The following is a 21081-nucleotide window of genomic DNA, read 5'->3' as shown; positions in this document are numbered from 1 at the left end:
ATTAAAACATGCTGCTGTGCAGAGAGACCTGGGTGTGCTCGTGCATGAGTCGCAGAATGTTGGTTTTCAGGTGCAACAGGTGATTAAGAAGGCAAATTGAATTTTGTCCTTCATTGCTAGAGGGATGGAATTTAAGACTAGGGAGGTTATGCTGCAATTGTATAAGTTGTTAGTGAGGCCACACCTGGAGTATTGTGTTCAGTTATGGTCTCCTTACTTGAGAAAGGACGTACTGGCACTGGAGAGTGTGCAGAGGAGATTCACTAGGTTAATTCCAGAGCTGAAGGGGTTGGATTACGAGGAGAGGTTGAGTAGACTGGGACTGTACTCGTTGGAATTCAGAAGGATGAGGGGGGGATCTTATAGAAATATATAAAATTATGAAGGGAATCGATAGGATAGATGCGGGCAGGTTGTTTCCACTGGCGGGTGAATGCAGAACTAGGGGGGGCATAGCCTCAAAATAAGGGGAAGTAGATTTAAGACTGAGTTTAGGAGGAACTTCTTCACCCAAAGGGTTGTGAATCTATGGAATTCCTTGCCCAGTGAAGCAGTAGAGGCTCCTTCATTAAATGTTTTTAAGATAAAGATAGATAGTTTTTTGAAGAATAAAGGGATTAAGGGTTATGGTGTTCGGGCCTGAAAGTGGAGCTGAGTCCACAAAAGATCAGCCATGATCTCATTGAATGGCGGAGCAGGCTCGAGGGGCCAGATGGCCTACTCCTGCTCTTAGTTCTTATGTTCTTATGTTCACTACCCTAACCTTTACATCTGATCAACTCCTCGAGAAATGCAATCACATTCCTTAGGCTCGACATCCCTCGGAGAAAACCATGGTGGCTATGACGGATCAAACGTAGCCTCTCCAAATGTAGATTAGAATTGCTGCTCCAGAATGTTCCAACTTATTAAGACGGTATTTGGAATCTTTTCATTTTTTATTTATTTTCTTTTACACTATTAATGCTTATGTCATTGACTCATTCAAGATGTATTTTTTGAAATTTCAATTGTAGATGATTATTCTTCAATCCCTATGAGTGCTGAAGGGCTTTCCGATTTTTTCTACCTGTGACATTACTATATGAATTTGCAATAAAATATTACTTGCCCTGTGACATTCTTTAAAACTAGTCATATGCTTTCACTTAAAATAGGACATAACGTTCATGCAGTAAACGCTAAGAATGGAATCATGAGTGTTCTGTCTGCTAACTTTTGTTGTGTCAAATTAAAGTTTGATTGGTACAGAACTGGTCAGGTCATAGAAGGCAGAGGATACCAATGGAAGGGTGCTTTTCTGATTGGAAGGCTGTGACTCGTGTCGTTCCGCAGGGATCAGTGCTGGGACCTTTGCTGTTCTTAGTATATGTAAATGATTTCGTGGAAAATGTAACTGGCCTGATTAGTAAGTTTACAGACGACACAAAGGTTGGTGGAATTGCGGATAGCGATGAGGACTGTCAGAGGATTCAGCAGGATTTAGATTGTTTGGAGACTTGGGCGGAGAGATGGCAGATGCAGTTTAATCTGGACAAATGTGAGGTAATGCATTTTGGAAGGTCCAATGCAGGTTGGGAATATACAGTGAATGGTAGAACCCTCAAGAGTATTGAAAGTCAGAGAGATCTATGTGTACAGGTCCACAGGTCACTGAAAGGGGAAACACGGCTGGAGGAGGTAGTCAAGAAGGCATACGGCATGCTTGCCTTCATTGGCCGGGACATTGAGTATAAGAATTGGCAAGTCATGTTGCAGCTGTATAGAACCTTAATTAGCCCACACCTGGAGTATAGTTTTCAATTCTGGTTGCCACGCTACCAGAGGAGGCTGTATAGAGGGTGCAAAAGCGACTTACCAGGATGTTTCCTGGTATGGAGGGCATTCGCTATGAGGAGAGGTCGAATAAACTCGGCTCGTTCTCACTGGAACGACGAATAGAGGGATTCGGACCCCGGAAGTGTAGAATTGTTTAGTTTAGACGGGCAGCATGGTCGGCAGAGGCTTGGAGGGCCGGAGTTCCTGTCCCTGTGCTGTCCGTTACTTTGTTCTTTGTTCTGACACACAATGATGTCTCCGATAACGCTTTGCGAACTTTCTGAGGTGTGGGAAATGCTGTTTCCTTGGAGATATTGTCTCCTTTCCTTAATGGAAAATGTCCCCAAAGTCACAATCTTCAGCTTTTTGTAGAACTTGTGTTTCAGGACACGAGGGCAAAACATTTAATTTCCATTTACCTGATTATGCTATGTTGCTTGTGTTCTTTCTTTGTTTATTTGGCGATTCATTTTAAGAAGTCATGTCCAAATATATTGTTTCCCTTGTATATGGAACAAAAAAGAAAGAAAAATACAGCACAGGAACAGACCCATCGGCCCTGCAAGCTTGCGCCGACCATTCTTGCATTCTAACCGAAAACCTTCTCATCTGTCAGGGTCCGTATCCCTCAATTCGCATCCAATTCTGTATTTGTCAACACCCTTTAAACGTCACTACCGTACCTTCTTCCACCGCGTCCGCCAGCAGCGAGTTTCAGGCATCAACTGCCCTCTGAAATAATTCCCCCGCACATATCCTCTAAACGTTGCCCCAGAACCTGATGTTTCGTTAATATTTCCTTGCTAATTTTCCGATGTGCCATACAATGCACAGGATTCTTGAATGCATTTCAATGCACTTGAAGAGGATTCTAACCTTATCAGAAGTGCCATGATGGAAAATATCCCCAGGGATCAGCTTCAGCAGTCTGCTGAAGTGGTTAAATGTGTTTCAGGACAAAAGATCTAAAACAAAAATACATTGAACTGAATTTAAAAAAAAATGTATGTTGTTTATTTGTATATTTATTTTTTCATTTCAACATTTTCTATTGGAAATTAATTGTTTACCTCATATATGTAATTCCGTTATAATTATATTATATTTAAATTCGTTCGTATGCACATAAAGTTGCACACATATACACAAATAAACGCACACATTTTCGCCCACACTGACCCATTGAAACGTAAACACACATGCGGAGATATATCAGTCAGAGACATCGTACTGGTAATTGGCGAACCTGAATTACATCCTTTGCTGCATTTTTGAGCAATAACAAACTTAACTATGGTTAAAAGTCCCAGACTTGTGTGACATATTTAATAGAGTTTTTTCACATTGTGATCTCTTCATTGTCGCTTCACATTGTTGTTTCACAATAAACTGCATCAGCATCGTCACCTGTCAAATACAAGGTGAATAATCGTGAGTAATACATCTCTGATATCATCCCGTCGTAATAACCTTTACAGGCACACATTAATGGTCAACAATCTTCCCGATGCGCAATGCCGCCATTGTGAAAAACAATCGTCTGCTTCCATGTCTTTCAGCAAGAACCCTGTGTGACGATTAGCTGTGGCAATTTCTCACCTGTTCAGTTCCTTTTTAATTATAATATGACTGCCGTCGTCTCGGTTGTCGCCTCGAGAGCGCGTTTTGAGAGTACATTCTACAATTTCATCCCTGTCAATATCGTAATTTTACTGCATCTGGAAGCAACATATATTAACTAACCAACTAAACAATTATAGACCACAGCAAGAAATTTCTACAATCAACTTACCTGCCTCTGAATTTATGTGGAAACTCTCGTGCGTAAAATTGATACCCCTCCTTCACTTTATATAACATGGAACATTGAACATTACAGCGCAATACAGGCCCTTCGGCCCTCGATGTTGCACCGACCTGTGAAATCACTCTAAAGCCCATCGACACTAATCCATTATCGTCCAGATGACTATCCAGTCACCATTTGAATGCCCTTAGTGTTGGCGAGTCCACTACTGTTGCAGGCAGGGCATTCCACACCCTTACTACTCTCTGAGTAAAGAACATACCTCTGACATCTGTCTTATATCTATCTCCCCTCAATTTAAAGCTATGTCACCTCGTGCTAGACATCACAATCCGAGGAAAAAGACTCACTGTCCACCCTATCCAATCCTCTGAACATCTAGTGTGCCTCAATTAAGTCACCTCTTAACATTCTTCTCTCTAACGAAAACAGCCTCAAGTCCCTCAGCCTTTCCTCATAGATCTTTCCTCCAGACCAGGCAACATTCTGGTAAATCTCCTCTGACCCTTTCCAATGCTTCCACATCGTTCTTATAATGCGGCGACCAGAATTGTATGCAATACTCCAAATCCGGCCGCACCAGAGTTTTCTACAGCTGCAACATGACCTCATGTCTCCGAAACTCAATCCCTCTACCAATAGAAGCTAACACACCGTAAGCCTTCTTAACAACCCTCTCAACCTGGGTGGCAACTTTCAGGGATCTATGTACAAGGACACCGAGATCTCTCTGCTCATCCACACTGCCAAGAATCTTACCATTAGCCCAGTACTCTGTCTTCCTGTTAATCCTTCCAAAATGAATCACCTCACACTTTTCTGCATTAAACTCCATTTGCCACCTCTCAGCCCAGCGCTGCAGCTCATCTAAGTCCCTCTGTAACGTGTAACATCCTTCCGCACTGTCCACAACTCCACCGACTTTAGTTATCATCTGCAAATTTACTCACCCATCCTTCTACGCCCTCCTCCAGATCATTTATAAAAATGACAAACAGCAGTGGCCCCAAAACAGATCCTTGTGGTACACCACTAGTAACTGGACTCAAGTCTGAACATTTCCCATCAACCACCACCTTTGTCTTTTTCCAGCGAGCCAATTTCTGATCCAAACTGCTAAATCGCCCTGAATCCCATGCCTCCGTATTTTCTGCAGTCGCCTACTGTAGGGAACCTTATCAAACGCTTTTCTGAAATCCATAGACACCACATCAACTGCTTTACCCTCATCCACCTGATGGTCACCTTCTCAAAGAACTCAATAACGTTTGTGAGGCACGACCTACCCTTCACAAAACTGTGTTGACTATCTCTACTCAAATTATTCCTTTCCAGATGATTATACATCCCATCTCTTATAAAGTTCCAATATGTTGCCCACAACAGAAGTAAGTCTCAGTGGTCTATAGTTACCGGGGTTGTCTCTACTCCCCTTCTTGAACAACGGGACAACATTTGCTATCCTCCAGTCTTCTGGCACTATTCATGTAGACAAAGATGACTTCAAGATCAAAGCCAAAGGCTCAGCAATTTCCTCCCTAGCTTCGGAGAGAATCCTAGGCTAAATCTCGTCCGGCCCAGGGGACGTATCTATCACACATTCCAAAATTGCTAACACCTACTCCTTATGAACCTCAAGCCCTTCTAGTCCAGTTGCCTGAATCTCGGTATTCTCCTCGACAACATTGTCTTTTGCCTGTGTGAATACTGACGAAAAATATTCATTTAGCACCTCTCCTATCTCCTCGGACTCCAAGCACAACTTGCCACTACTGTCCTTGACTGGCCCTGCTCTTACCCTCGTCATTCGTTTATTCCTGACATATCTATAGAAAGCTTTAGGGTTATTCTTGACCCTACCTGCCAAAGACTTCTCATGTCACCTCCTGGCTCTTCTTAGCTCTCTCTTTAGGTCCTTCCTAGCTATCTTGTAACTCTCGAGCGCCCTAACTGAACCTTAATGTCTCATCTTTACATAAGCCTCCTTCTTCCTCTTGACAAGTGTTTCGACTGCTTTCGTAAACCACGGTTCCCTTGCTCGACTACTTCCTCTCTGCTTGACAGGTACATACTTATCAAGGACACGCAGTAGCTGTTCCTTGAACAAGCTCCACATTTCCATTGTGTCCATCCCCTGCAGTTTTCCTCTCCATCCGATGCATCCTAGGTCTTGCCTCATCGCATCAGAATTGCCTTTCCCCCAGATATAAATCTTGCCCTGCGGTATATACCAATCCCTTTCCATCTCTAAAGTAAACGTAATGGAATTGTGGTCACTATTACCAAAGTGCTCACCTACCTCCAAATCTAAAATCTGTCCTGGTTCATTACCCAGTACCAAATAAAAATGAAATGAATGAAATGAAATGAAAATCGCTTATTGTCACAAGCAGGCTTCAAATGAAGTTACTGTGGAAAGCCCCTAGTCGCCACATTCCGGCGCCTGTTCGGGGAGGCTCGTACGGCAATTGAACCGTGCTGCTGGCTTGCCTTGGTCTATTTAGACCTGTGCTAAACAGCCCCAGTGAAGTTACTGTGAAAAGCACCTAGTCGCCACATTCCGGCGCCTGTTCGGGGAGGCTGTTACGTGAATCGAACCGTGCTGCTGGCCTGCCTTGGTCTGCTTTCAAAGCCAGCGATTTAGCCCTGTGCTAAACAGTTTTTCCAAATCCTATATTGCCTCGCCTCTCTTTGGTCTATCTACATACTGTGTCAGGAAACACTCCTGCACACATTGGACAAAAACAGACACAACAAAAGTACTCGTACTATGACGTTTCCATTCAATATTTGGAAAGTTAAAGTCCCCCATAACAACTACCCTGTTGCTTTCGCTCCTATCCAGAATCATCTTTGCAATCCTTTCCTCTACATTTCTGGAACTTTTCGGAGGCCTATAGAAAACCCCTAACAGGGTGACCTCTCCTTTCCCGTTTCTAACCTCAGCCCATACTACCTCAGTGGACGAGTCATCATCAAAGTTCCATTCTGCCACCGTAATACTGTCCTTGACTAATAATGTCAACCCTCCCCCTCTTTTACCACCTTCCCTGAGCTTACTGAAATATCTAAACCCCGGCAACTGCAACAGCCATTCCTGTCCCTGCTCTATCCATGTCTCCGAAATGGCCACATTATCAAAATCCCAGGTACCAACCCATGCCGCAGGTTCACCCACCTAATTCCGGATGCTCCAGGCATTGAAGAAGACACACTTTAAACCACATTCCTGCCTGCCGGTACACACCTGGAACTTTGAAACCTTACTCATGACCTCACTACTCTCTACCTCCTATATACTGGAGCTACAATTCAGGTTCCCAAGCCTTTGCTGAACTAGTTTAAACCCTCCCGAAGAGCATTAGCAAATCCGCCCCTCCCCCCAGGATATTGGTATCCCTCTGATCCAGGCGTTGACCATCCCTTTTGTAGAGATCCCACCGACCCCAGAATCAGCCCCAATTATCCAGAAGTCTGAAACACTTCCTCCTGCACCATCCCTGTAGCCACACGTTGAACTCCTCTCTCTCCCTGTTCCTCGTCTCGCTATCACGTGGCACGGGTAACAACCCAGAGATAATAACTCTGTTTGTCCTAGATCTAAGTTTCCACCCTAGCTCCCTGAATTCCTGCCTTACATCCCTATCCCTTTTCCTACCTATGCCGTTGGTACCTATGTGGACCACGACTTGGGGCTGCTCCCCCTCCCCCTTAAGGATCCCGAAAGCACGATCCGTGACATCACGCACTCTGGCACCTGGGAGGCAACACACCAACCGCGAGTCTCTCTCGTTCCCACAGAATCTCCTATCAATCCCCCTAACTATGGAGTCTCCAATGACTAATGCTCTACTCCTCTCCCCCTTCCCTTCTGAGCAACAGGGACAGATTCTGAGCCAGAGAATTGTACCCCATGGCTTACCCCTGGTAAGTCGTCGACCCCCAACAGTATCCAAAGCGATATACTTGTTACTAAGGGGAACGAGCACAGGAGATCCCTAGACTGACTGCTTCCTCCCAGCCCCTTTCACCGTCACCCATCTATCTTTATTTTTCGGAGTAACTACATCCCTGAAGCTTCTATCTATGACCACCTCTGCCTCCCGAATGATCCGAAGTTCATCCAGCTCCAGCTCCAGTTCCCTAACGCGGTTTCTGAGGAGCTGGAGACGGGTGCACTTCCCACAGATGAAATCAGCAGGGGCACTGACGGCGTCCCTCACCTCAAACATTCTGCAGAAGGAACATTGCACTACGTTCCCTGCCATGCCCTCTAGATAAAAAAAAGAAAAAGAAAGAAAGAGCTTACCTGTTATTCATTCCCCTTCTCAGCAAGCACTCACTCGGCAACCTCTGCGCCCCACAAGATAACACCTGAGGGAAAATAAAAGAAAAGCTACTTACCAGTCACTAGCCAGTCCCTTACCTGCAGGCTGTGACGTCACGGTTCAACTTCTTTCGACTTCTACCTGCCCTCGAGCCTTCCTCGTGTTCTTTACAGCGGTTGTTTTTTTTTGGTGAGAGGAGGGGGTACGGACGGAAATACTGAAGAAGTGTTCCGGGTTTAAGTGTCACTTGACAACAACTCCTCCACAAACTACCTTCAAGTAAGGGTGAGCACACGGAGGTATGCAAATTACCCCCGCAACAGCCAATCAGCAGCTCCGCTCTACTGCCCTCTGCTGGATAATTCAATATAATTCAATAACTATATTTTTCCATTCACGGTTGAATTCCATCGCTACATGTTGCTGGCTGAATTTGGTGTAACTCTTTGTATTTGAGACATAGTGATCATTTTAGTTAACCTTACCATATTGATATTCCTGGTTTAGGTGAGATGTTCATCCCGAGTTCAACAGTGTGTTTTGAATAAATGTAAATCCAGCAGCTGCCGAATTTCAGATGGTATTGTAGTTAAATGTTAAAGGGAACTACGTACATATCTACTTAGTGGAAATGTGACTGATGTGTAAATGTTCAGATATCTGTCACGAGTAGCAATTTCAACTGGTTTTCTCAATAACAAGAAAGTATATGCATGTAAACACAGAACTATAATTATATATATACATTCAGTGTACATATACTTTAACAAATATATGTATTTCACATCTCTTTTTTGACAATGACTGAGAACATATTGTCTGATTGTTTCAGACTCTATACGGCCTTATTTAAATTGACAGCATTCGATAACGAAGACTTAATACTTACTCTGTGAGTAGCAGTTTGCATTGGTATGTTACTATTATATCCAACATGAATTGATCAATCTATCCGGTAGGTTTTCAAACATACCTGCAGGAACTGGCTTTCTCTTGGTCGGAATAAACTCTAGTCCCAGAATAATCACGATTCCTAACACGATCAATGCAGCGAGACTGAAACGGATTGGGATTGAACTGGAAACTAAAAGATTATGAGGAGAAAATGAATGACCATTTTAGTGCGTCATAGGCCAGTAGTGAACGGGATGTGTTTTAACATTTCCATTAAATATTTTAGATTTTAGTTGAACTGAATTTCTAACAGCTCTCGTCGCATGATTGGAATCCATGACTCCAGAAAATTGTCCTGTGTTTCTCGATTACTAGTCGAGTGAACACGCCACTGCGCCACCGCTTGTCCCAGTAAATTGATGCATTCCCTACCTATCCAATAAACATAGAACATAGAACATAGAACAATACAGCGCAGTACAGGCCCTTCGGCCCACTATGTTGCACCGAAACAAAAGCCATCTAACCTACACTATGCCATTATCATCCATATGTTTATCCAATAAACTTTTAAATGCCCTCAATGTTGGCGAGTTCACTACTGTAGCAGGTAGGGCATTCCACGGCCTCACTACTCTTTGCGTAAAGAACCTACCTCTGACCTCTGTCCTATATCTATTACCCCTCAGTTTAAAGTTATGTCCCCTCGTGCCAGCCATTTCCATCCGCGGGAGAAGGCTCTCACTGTCCACCCTATGCAACCCCCTGATCATTTTGTATGCCTCTATTAAGTCTCCTCTTAACCTTCTTCTCTCCAACGAAAACAACCTCAAGTCCATCAGCCTTTCCTCATAAGATTTTCCCTCCATACCAGGCAACATTCTGGTAAATCTCCTCTGCACCCGCTCCAAAGCCTCCACGTCCTTCCTATAATGCGGTGACCAGAACTGTACGCAATACTCCAAATGCGGCCGTATCAGAGTTCTGTACAGCTGCAACATGACCTCCCGACTCCGGAACTCAATCCCTCTACCAATAAAGGCCAACACTCCATAGGCCTTCTTCACCACCCTATCAACCTGGGTGGCAACTTTCAGGGATCTATGTACATGGACACCTAGATCCCTCTGCTCATCCACACTTTCAAGAACTTTACCATTAGCCAAATATTCCAAATATTCCAAAGTGAATCACCTCACACTTGTCTACATTAAACTACATTTTCCAACTCTCAGCCCAGCTCTGCAGCTTATCTATATCCCTCTGTAACCTGCTACATCCTTCCACACTATCGACAACACCACCGACTTTAGTATCGTCTGCAAATTTACTCACCCACCCTTCTGCGCCTTCCTCTAGGTCATTGATAAAAATGACAAACAGCAACGGCCCCAGAACAGATCCTTGTGGTACTCCACTTGTGACTGTACTCCATTCTGAACATTTCCCATCAACCACCACCCTCTGTCTTCTTTCAGCTAGCCAATTTCTGATCCACATCTCTTAATCACCCTCAATCCCCAGCCTCCGTATTTTCTGCAATAGCCTACCGCGGGGAACCTTATCAAACGCTTTGCTGAAATCCATATACAACACATCAACTGCTCTACCCTCATCTACCTGTTCAGTCACCTTCTCAAAGAACTCAATAAGGTTTGTGAGGCATGACCTACCCTTCACAAAGCCATGCTGACTATCCCTGATCATATTATTCCTATCTAGATGATTATAAATCTTGTCTCTTATAATCCCCTCCAAGACTTTACCCACTACAGACGTGAGGCTCACCGGTCTATAGTTGCCAGGGTTGTCTCTGCTCCCCTTTTTGAACAAAGGGACCACATTTGCTGTCCTCCAGTCCTCTGGCACTATTCCTGTAGCCAATGATGACATAAAAATCAAAGCCAAAGATCCAGCAATCTCTTCCCTGGCCTCCCAGAGAATCCTAGGATAAATCCCATCAGGTCCCGGGGACTTATCTATTTTCAGCCTGTCCAGAATTGCCAACACCTCTTCCCTACGTACCTCAATGCCATCTATTCTATTAGCCTGGGGCTCAGCAGTCTCCTCCACATCATTATATTTTTCCTGAGTGAATACTGACGAAAAATATTCATTTAGTATCTCGCCTATCTCTTCAGACTCCACACACAATTTCCCATCCCTGTCCTTGACTGGTCCTACTCTTTCCCTAGTCATTCGCTTATTCCTGACAGACCTATAGAAAGCTTTTGGGTTTTCCTTGATCCTTCCTGCCAAATACTTCTCATGTCCCCTCCTTGCTCGTCTTAGCTCTCTCTTTAGATCCTTCCTCGCTACCTTGTAACTATCCATCGCCCCAACCGAAACTTCACACCTCATCTTCACATAGGCCTCCTTCTTCTTCTTAACAAAAGATTCCAATTCCTTGTGTAAACCACGGTTCCCTCGCTCGACGCCTTCCTCCCTGCCTGACCGGTACATACTTATCAAGAACACGCAGTAGCTGATCCTTGAACAAGCCCCACTTATCCAGTGTGCCCAACACTTGCAGCCTACTTCTCCACCTTATCCCCCCCCCCCACCCCCCCCAAGTCACGTCTAATGGCATCATAATTGCCCTTCCCCCAGCTATAACTCTTGCCCTGCGGTGTATACTTATCCTAAAAGAATCCTTCATGATACTGAGCAATTCCATTCAATCACCTGTTAACATTCTCAAACTCCCCTGGGCGCGTGCGCTGTCCATGCCAACCCACGTGACCGAGTGACGTGACAGGAGGGAAATTAAATGTACTTTCAAAACACCTGACGACCTTGACTTAGCCCAATACATTGAAGTCATCAGGTTTATAAGTTTAATACCAACAATGTATTTTAACAGTACTGTAAGTACAATGACAAAAATATAACTGCCACTTTCCTCAACTCAGCCCCCACTTTCCAAATAGCCCCCCCTACAACACACTGAGACACACTTACTCACTCAGACACAGACACACACAGACATACACGGGCTCACACACAGACACAGACATTTAGTCACACTCAGACACACACTCACGGTGGCAGACAACATTGAGGAAAAGAGTTGTGGAGTGAGAACAAAGTAAAATAAAATAACATCGTGAAAGGATCTCTAAAGCATTGCGCCTGCTTTCAGTTCACGTCTTTCAAGAGTTCAAGATTTCGTTTTGATACTTATTCCTTCTGGGCTTGAAAGGATATTTTCGGCGAATGTTGTCTACTTTCTTTTTGAATCAACATCATTTTAAATTAGGAGTAATGATATGTCAGGTGCTCACTGGTTTTTGAACAACAGACTAGTTTTTCTAATTCAGCAAGGAGCGAGAGAAAAAGAGCTCCTCCCCCTTTCAAGGCCGAATCTTCTGCCCAGCTCTCTCAGAAGAATCGCACATGAACCAGTCACTGACTGTTGCCAAGCAGAACCGTATTACTCGCCAGCCCACAGACTGACGGGCAGCCACACGAAATGACGTCCTCCCAAGTTGGTTCTTATGATAGTCTCGGTGTCTCTCCGAAGTACAAAATGTGGTAAGCACTGGCATGATGAACAGGCTTTTCTTCAGGCACATTTTAATTATGGGTCCACGGAGCAAAATAATAAAATAAATGGTAGCATAAGGAACTGAAAAGGAGGGAATCTAACATAACTTCCCCCGTCCCGTCCCCCATCCCACCTGAAGGGATGAAACTTTATTTGAAGGACGTTTCAAACCAAGCAGGGTAACGCAAAAAACAAAGCGCACATCCATTTATCTATCCTTTCCCTCTACTTGAGTTGCCGGAATTCTTCTATCTGCCACTTACCAACTGTAAATAATTGAGAATCTATCCACCATAATCTGGTCCTTGTCAGGAATATGGGAAAACTTAATATTGAAACGTACCATCAATGAATTCTAAAGGAGCCATCTTGCATCTGAGTTTTACATATTTCTATAAACCAGGGCAGATTATGGTTCTGAAAGATTAGGCTGTGTTTATTACCATACCGGACACATAACTCAAAATGATGAAGGGTCTTTAGCAATGCGCTTTCGAAATGGTGTCGACTTCCTTTGGCACGGATTTAATTTTCACTGAAACGTTTCCCACCAGTGTTTACAGCACTTTTGTTCAGCTCTCTCAGAAACATTCCGCTAGAACTAATCACTGACTCTTGTCAGAGAGAAGACTGTCGCTGGACAACCCATAGGTTGCCAACAGACCAATCGAACGAACTTCCACCAATGCAGATCTTAATATTCACCCGGCGCCCAGGACACATGTAGCGCAATAGTAGCGCCAAGGACCTTGGTTCCAGAGATGCCCCGGGTCAGTCTCCGTGAGGAGTTCGCTCATTTGCCCCGTGTTTGTGTGAGTCTTAATACGAAAAGCCAAAAATGTGCAGGGTCCGTGGATTGGCCACGCTAAGTTGCCTTTTTGTTTAAAACCAATAGATTTACCCACCACCGAGGAGTTTCTATTTCCATCTCCAAAATACAAAAGCTGTGTCAAACAGGCCTGACGATCAGGTTGCTTCAGCTTGAGTCCACTGATTCTATACATCATGGTCCACGGGGGCAGCACGGTAGTGCAGTGAGTAGCACGCAGCCTCACAGCGCTGTGGTCCCAGGTTCGATCCCAGCCTGGGTCACTGTCTGTGTGGAGTTTGCACATTCTTCCTGTATGTGCGTGGGTTTCGCCCCCACAACCCAAAGCTGTGCAGAGTAGTTGGATTGGCCACGCTAAATTGCTCCTTAATTGGAAAAAATGAATTGGGTACTCTAAATTTATAGAAAATAAATAAAACATTATGAGTCCACGGAACAAAGAAAATTACATAAAATAAATGGGGCAAAGGGAAATCAAAAGGAATGTCTCTAACAACATGCTCCGCTCTCCATGTACGAATTGTAACCATTTCTAAACTTGTGGCACATTACAAACAGTATTTTCCGTCTTTCTCCAATTTGGATAATTTACCCCAGTCTGTCTATCCTCCTCCCTCAGAATGGTGCTCCGTAAAAATGATCCTTCAACGGCAGCCAATCAGGAATGGAGTTGGCAAGGTGCTGGGATGTGGATCTTGTCTCAATGCATCTGCTGGTATTATGCAGCAGAACTCTCAGTTTACATTTGGAAATATCTTGATTTTTGGCTTTGAAGCGTGGACTTCCCCATGACACAGCTAACCTGTGCCAACCAGGAGGCAGATGATTTATTGCTGCCAGATATTAGATCATGTACACATTTAATTCTCGGTGTAGTCTGTGCCAAGATTTAACACCAGAGCACTGTGTTCCTATTTTCATGTCAGCTTGAATTGCGAAGTGCACCGGTTAGTTTAACGAGATAACATCTCATGTCTGAATTAAAACAGGAACACATTATCCATAATCAGGTGGATATATTGACTGTGCATATCACTCACCTCTTACACTGATGCTCAAAGGGTCACTGGAGGTCGAGCATAGCCGGGTTCTGTTCACCTCCGCTTCATATCGACAGGTATAATATCCTATTTTGGAGTGATCGATTTTATTGATGGTGAAGGTGACAGAATGCATTCCTGCAGCAGGATATTTAACGTTGACAGAATTCGATTGTCCTTGTCTGTATAAGTAAAATGCAATCCCAGGACTGTCCTGGGAGCTGGAGCAGTTAAACGTGACACTTTCACCGTCAGCAATAACATAGGAATCCACTGAGAAACGTGGTTTATTCAGACCTGCAGTTGGACAGAAAGAAATAGTGACGGTCATTACATATTCAACACTGAATCAGGCTATTAATATTCAGAACTTTAGTCGAATTACCTAATTGAAAAGGAGACAGAGATAACAGGATGCTATAGAATGTGAAGGACTGATCAGTCAGGGAGGCAGTGGGGCCGTAGTACTGTCAATGGGTTGTGCTCCAGAGTCCCAGCGTTTTGATTTGGGGCACGGTGGCACACTGGTTAGCACCGGTGACTCACAGCATCTGGGACCCAGGTTCAATGTCGGCCTTGGGTGATTGTCACTGTGTAGTTTGCACATTCTACCCGTGTCTGCACGGGTTTCCCCCGGGTGCACAATACAAATATATGCAGGTTAGATGGAATGAATGGCAGTGACAAACTGCCCTTAATGTCCGAGAGGTTCAGTGGGGTTACTGGGGTAGTGTCGGAGTGTGGGTCTCGGTTGTTCTTTCGGATGGTGTGTGCCGGTCCTCAGCTAATTCAAAACAGCAGTCGTGATCTCAAGAAACGGCAAAAGGAATTGGACACTGTAGAGGTTAGAGGACCTGCGGATATTCCTACAGACTTGTACTTGTACTGAAGGCATGCACCAAAGTACAGTGCAGTACAATTTGCCACATCAATAGCTCCGAAGTGAATACGGTCGGCAGCTTCAATACCTGGCCATCACCATCACCAGCAGTCTGTCCAGGTTCCTTCACTTTGACGCAAAAGTCAAGAAAGCCCAATTCATATCTTGTTACTGCCGAAGCTAAAAAAAGTCGTCATGTCTCCCTCAAATCTCACAAACTTCTGCAGATGTGCCATAGAACGCATCCTATCCGGTTGCATCACAGCTTGGTATGGCAACTGTTCGGCCCAAGATTGCAAGAAACTGCAGAGTGTGGTGAAATCAGCCCAACGCATCACACAAGCTTGCCACCCGCACATTGATTCTGTCTACACCTCCCGCTGCCTCATGAATTCAGACAGCATTATCAGAGACCCCTCCCACCCAGCCATTGCCTTCATCCAGACCCTTTCACCAGGCAGGATACAGAAGTCTGAATACCCGCACATCCAGATATACGTGCAGCTTCTTCCCCACAGCTACTAAACTCCTCAACAACTCTCCTTAGAACTGATGTGTTCCCTGTAAGAACACTATTCACGACGCCCTATGCTGCTCTTGCTCATATGTTTGCTTTGTTTGGCCCTTGTTCCGTACTTTTACCAATCACTATTTGTCGATGTACTACATGTGGATGTACTTAGATGATTAAACTTTTTGTCTACTATGTACTGTGTACGTTCTCTTGGTCGCAGAAAACTAGTTTCACTGTACTTTGGTACATGTGACGATAAATCAATCAATCAAGATATGTCCATTACACAGAAAAGGGACAAATCAAATCGGACAAATAATATCGCCAAATTTGCAGATGACACCAAGTTCAGTGGGAGGGTGAACTTCCTGCAGGTTGCAGAGATCCTCCGCTGTGATTTGGACAATTGAATAAGTGAGCAAATTAATGGTAGGTGCAGCATCATTTTGATGAACGCATTTGCATCCACTTTGTTCAGAAAAACAAGAGGGGATACTGTTATATGAATGTTCATAAATTAGGAGAGGGTAATGTACAATGAGACCCGAGTGCCCTTGCACACCAGTCACTCAAGACCAGCAGGAAGATACAGCACGTGGTAAAGAAGGGAAATTATATTCTTGCAGGAGGATTCGGGTACAGGATCAGGTGTGCCTGGCTGCAATTGTACAGGGACTTGCTGAATTAGCAACTGGAATATTATTTGCAGTTTTTGTCTCCTTATCTGAGAACAGAGTCTTTGCTCTCGAGGGAGTACATCGAAAGCTTACCAGACTGATTCATTGGATGGCGGGACTAACGAATGAGAACAGACTGCATCGGTTGGATTTCATTCGCTGGAGTTCTGAAGAACGAGGGGGATCTCCTGGAAACCTATAACATTCCAATAGGGCGAGACAGGGTGATTGCAGGAAGGATGTTCCCGATGGTGGGGGTGTCCAGAACGATGGGTCACAGTCCGAGGATACGGGTAGACAATTTGTACAGAGATAAGGAGAAATCTATCCCCTCAGAAGTGGAGAGTCGGTGGAATTCGTTACCACTGGAAGCCAGTTGAGACCAAAGCATTGTATGTTTTCAAAACCAGTTAGATATATGACTTCGGGTGAGGGAGATTGGAGAACATGCGGGTGCGTGGGGTGGGGAGGGGGGGGGGGAGCAGAATTAGTCCATTGAGTTGGATAATCAACCATGATTATAATAAATGGCGGAGCAGGCTCGAAGGCTGAATGGCCACCCCTTCTCCTATTTTCGATGTTTCTTATGGCAACATGGAACTTATGCAAAAGCTTCATAAAATAATAGTAACATCTTGTATCCAATTCTGAGCATGAAACTCTATACATGATGGCCAGGTCTTGGAAAGTGATTTGGAGGTCCTTGACTCAAATGCTTCCAGGAATGAGGGACATAAGTTAGGACTAGTAAATTGAACATCTCCCTTTCCCTTGGCAGTGCAAGGAAGATTAAGACAACGTTTCCTAGAAATTACATAAATAAATGATCTGTTTTGATGAAGTAATTGGGAAGTCGCTGGCAGAGTGATCATCGAGTCGCGAGTCGCATAACACAGAAACAGGCAATTCGCCCCACGTTGTCTATGCCGATCAAGCCCCAATCTGTACTAATTCCATTTAACAACTCTTGGTGCACAGCCTACTATGCCTCTGCGATTTAAGTGTTAGTTCGAATGCTACTTAAATGTTGCAAGTGTACCTGTGCACACCACCCTCTCTGTCAGCGCGATCCGACATTTCCACCACACTCTGGGTATAAAATAAAGTTTCTGCAGGTCCCCATACACCACTTATTCCTCCCGTTAATATTTTACCCCCTTAGCTTTGACACGTCTTCAATGTGGTAAAGATTCGGACCATCTATCCTATCTATCTCTCTAAATTGTTTGCACATCTCTCAGTTATCCCCTCAGCATCCGCTACTGCGATGAAAACAAACACAGTCTTTCCTCAGAGCTGAAACGTTCCATCGCTGGCAACAACCTGGGGAATCTCCTCTGCACAGCCTCCAGTGCAACAAGTTCCTTCCGATGCTGTGGTGATCAGAACTGCGCACAACATTCCTTCTGTGGCATGACAATTGATGTATAAAGTTTGACCAAAGCTTCCCTGTTCCTATATCCTAAGCATCAGATAATGAAGGCAAGCATTCCGTATGCCTTCTTCACCACCCTGTTTACCTGTTCCTCCACCTCTCTCTCTCTGCCTTTCTCTCTCTCTCTCTCTGCCTTTCTCTCTCTCTCTCTCTGCCTTTCTCTCTCTCTCTCTGCCTTTCTCTCTCTCTCTCTCTGCCTTTCTCTCTCTGTCTGCCTTTCTCTCTCTCTCTGCCTTTCTCTCTCTCTCTCTCTCTCTGCCTTTCTCTCTCTCTCTGCCTTTCTCTCTCTCTCTCTCTGCCTTTCTCTCTCTGTCTTTTCTCTCTCTGTCTTTTCTCTTTCTGTCTGTCCTTCTTTCTCTGTCTGTCCTTCTTTCTCTCTCTGTCTGTCCTTCTTTCTCTCTCTGTCTGTCCTTCTTTCTCTCTCTGTCTGTCCTTTCTCTCTCTCTCTCTGTCCTTCTCTCTCTCTGTCTTTCTCTCTCTGTCTTTCTCTCTCTGTCTTTCTCTCTCTGTCTTTCTCTCTCTCTGCCTTTCTCTCTCTCTCTCTCTGCCTTTCTCTCTCTCTCTCTCTCTGCCTTTCTCTCTCTCTCTCTCTCTGCCTTTCTCTCTCTCTCTCTGCCTTTCTCTCTCTCTGCCTTTCTCTCTCTCTCTCTCTCTGCCTTTCTCTCTCTCTCTGCCTTTCTCTCTCTCTCTCTCTCTGCCTTTCTCTCTCTCTCTCTCTGCCTTTCTCTCTCTCTCTCTGTCTTTCTCTCTCTCTCTGTCTTTCTCTCTCTCTCTCTCTGCCTTTCTCTCTCTCTCTGCCTTTCTCTCTCTCTCTCTGCCTTTCTCTCTCTCTCTCTGCCTTTCTCTCTCTCTCTCTCTGCCTTTCTCTCTCTCTCTCTCTGCCTTTCTCTCTCTCTCTGCCTTTCTCTCTCTCTCTGCCTTTCTCTCTCTCTCTCTCTCTCTGCCTTTCTCTCTCTCTCTGCCTTTCTCTCTCTCTCTCTCTGCCTTTCTCTCTCTGTCTTTTCTCTCTCTGTCTTTTCTCTTTCTGTCTGTCCTTCTTTCTCTGTCTGTCCTTCTTTCTCTCTCTGTCTGTCCTTCTTTCTCTCTCTGTCTGTCCTTCTTTCTCTCTCTGTCTGTCCTTTCTCTCTCTCTCTCTGTCCTTCTCTCTCTCTGTCTTTCTCTCTCTGTCTTTCTCTCTCTGTCTTTCTCTCTCTCTGCCTTTCTCTCTCTCTCTCTCTGCCTTTCTCTCTCTCTCTCTCTCTGCCTTTCTCTCTCTCTCTCTCTCTGCCTTTCTCTCTCTCTCTCTGCCTTTCTCTCTCTCTCTCTCTCTGCCTTTCTCTCTCTCTCTGCCTTTCTCTCTCTCTCTCTCTCTGCCTTTCTCTCTCTCTCTCTCTGCCTTTCTCTCTCTCTCTCTGTCTTTCTCTCTCTCTCTGTCTTTCTCTCTCTCTCTCTCTGTCTTTCTCTCTCTCTCTCTCTGCCTTTCTCTCTCTCTCTGCCTTTCTCTCTCTCTCTCTGCCTTTCTCTCTCTCTCTCTCTGCCTTTCTCTCTCTCTCTGCCTTTCTCTCTCTCTCTCTCTGCCTTTCTCTCTCTCTCTCTCTCTCTGCCTTTCTCTCTCTCTCTCTCTCTCTCTGCCTTTCTCTCTCTCTCTCTCTCTGCCTTTCTCTCTCTCTCTCTCTGCCTTTCTCTCTCTCTCTCTCTGCCTTTCTCTCTCTCTCTCTCTGCCTTTCTCTCTCTCTCTCTCTGCCTTTCTCTCTCTCTCTCTTCCTTTCTCGCTCTGTCCTTCTCTCTCTCTCTGTCTTTCTCTCTCTTTCTCTCTCTCTCTTTCTGTCTGTCTGTCTCTCTGTCCTTCTTTCTCTCTCTGTCCTTCTTTCTCTCTCTGTCCTTCTTTCTCTCTCTATCCTTCTTTCTCTCTCTGTCCTTCTTTCTCTCTCTGTCCTTCTTTCTCTCTCTGTCCTTCTTTCTCTCTCTGTCCTTCTTTCTCTCTTTGTCTTTCTCTCTCTCTGCCTTTCTCTCGCTATTTTTCTCAGTCCTTCTTTCTTTCTCTCTCTCTGTCCTTTCTCTCTCTGTCTTTCTCTGTCCCTCTCTCTGTCCTTCTTTCTCTCTCTGTCTTTTATCTCTGTCTGTCTTGCCTACATACTTTCTGTTTCATTCTGCCCCCCCCCCCCCCCCCCCCGCTGGGTTCTGCCCACCCCCCCAATTTTATTTTCCTCCACCCCCTCCACCAAATATTATTCGCCCCCCCCCACAGTTTTATCCCCCCCCTGTTTTATTTCTGCCCCTATTTTATTCCCCCCCCAATTTATCTCCCCCCCAATTTATCTCCCCCCCCAATTTATCTCCCCCCCCAATTTATCTCCACCCCCCAATTTATCTCCCCCCCCCAATTTATCTCCCCCCCCCCAGTTTATTCACCCCCCAGTTTTATTCCCCCCACAATTCACCCACCCCCATAATTTCCCCCCAATTTATTCCTCCCCCAATTTTATTCTCCCCCCCCTGCTGGGTTCTGCCCACCCCCCCCACAGTTTTATCCCCCCCCCCGTTTTATTTCTGCCCCAATTTTATTCCCCCCCCAATTTATCTCCCCCCCCAATTTATCTCCCCCCCCAATTTATCTACCCCCCCCCAATTTATCTACCCCCCCCAATTTATCTACCCCCCCCAATTTATCTCCCCCCCCCCAATTTATCTCCCCCCCCCCCAATTTATCTCCCCCCCCCCAATTTATCTCCCCCCCCCAATTTATCTCCCCCCCAATTTATCTACCCCCCCAATTTATCTCCCCCCCCCAATTTATCTCCCCCCCCCAATTTATCTCCCCCCCCAATTTATCTCCACCCCCCAATTTATTCACCCCCCAGTTTTATTCCCCCCACAATTTCCCCCCAATTTATTCCTCCCCCAATTTTATTCCCCCCCCACAATTCGCGCCCCAATTTATTGCTCCCTCAATTTTATTCCCCCCCGTTTTATCCCCCCATGGGAGAGGCTGCATTCCCTCCTGCTCCCACTCTCCACCTCCTTAATCCCTTCCTGAGGCTGCGTTCCCTCCTGCTCCCACTCTCCACCTCCTTAATCCCCTCCTGAGGCTGCGTTCCCTCCTACTCCCACTCTCCACCTCCTTAATCCCCTCCTGAGGCTGCGTTCCCTCCTACTCCCACTCTCCACCTCCTTAATCCCTTCCTGAGGCTGCGTTCCCTCCTGCTCCCACTCTCCATCTTGTTCACTGGAATAACTCACCCAACCCTCGGTGTGAAAATGTCACCGGTCTCCCACTCCCCCCAGAGACACTGAGACTCCTGCCCCCCTCCCAAAAAAACAAAACACAGCCCA

General features: G+C 45.2%; 1 protein-coding gene across 1 annotated transcript; it reads right to left on the bottom strand.

The window, feature by feature from the left end:
• Positions 1–2809: 2809 nt before the first annotated feature.
• LOC140399538 (leukocyte immunoglobulin-like receptor subfamily B member 2) lies at positions 2810–14594 on the bottom strand. Its single transcript, XM_072489078.1, has 3 exons — positions 14264–14594; positions 8927–9037; positions 2810–3225 (listed from the first exon to the last, which is right to left on the bottom strand). The coding sequence occupies exons 1-3, from the start codon at positions 14592–14594 to the stop codon at positions 3185–3187; spliced, it is 483 nt and encodes a 160-aa protein (XP_072345179.1). The 3' UTR covers positions 2810–3184.
• Positions 14595–21081: the final 6487 nt, after the last annotated feature.

Source organism: Scyliorhinus torazame, chromosome 23 (assembly GCF_047496885.1).
Source record: "Scyliorhinus torazame isolate Kashiwa2021f chromosome 23, sScyTor2.1, whole genome shotgun sequence".
In the NCBI taxonomy this organism is placed as follows: domain Eukaryota; kingdom Metazoa; phylum Chordata; class Chondrichthyes; order Carcharhiniformes; family Scyliorhinidae; genus Scyliorhinus; species Scyliorhinus torazame.
The sequence above is the reverse complement of the archived record's forward strand: the minus strand, read 5'-3'. Positions and strand labels throughout refer to the sequence as shown.

Excerpts from the sequence above, each read along its gene's own strand:
- LOC140399538 (XM_072489078.1), bottom strand. The coding sequence starts at position 14,594 with ATGACCGTCACTATTTCTTTCTGTCCAACTGCAGGTCTGAATAAACCA. Across the intron at positions 9,038-14,263 it reads TTTGAGCATCAGTGTAAGAG|TTTCCAGTTCAATCCCAATC; the intron begins GTGAGTGATATG and ends ATAATCTTTTAG. Across the intron at positions 3,226-8,926 it reads GAGAAAGCCAGTTCCTGCAG|GTGACGATGCTGATGCAGTT; the intron begins GTATGTTTGAAA and ends TGTATTTGACAG.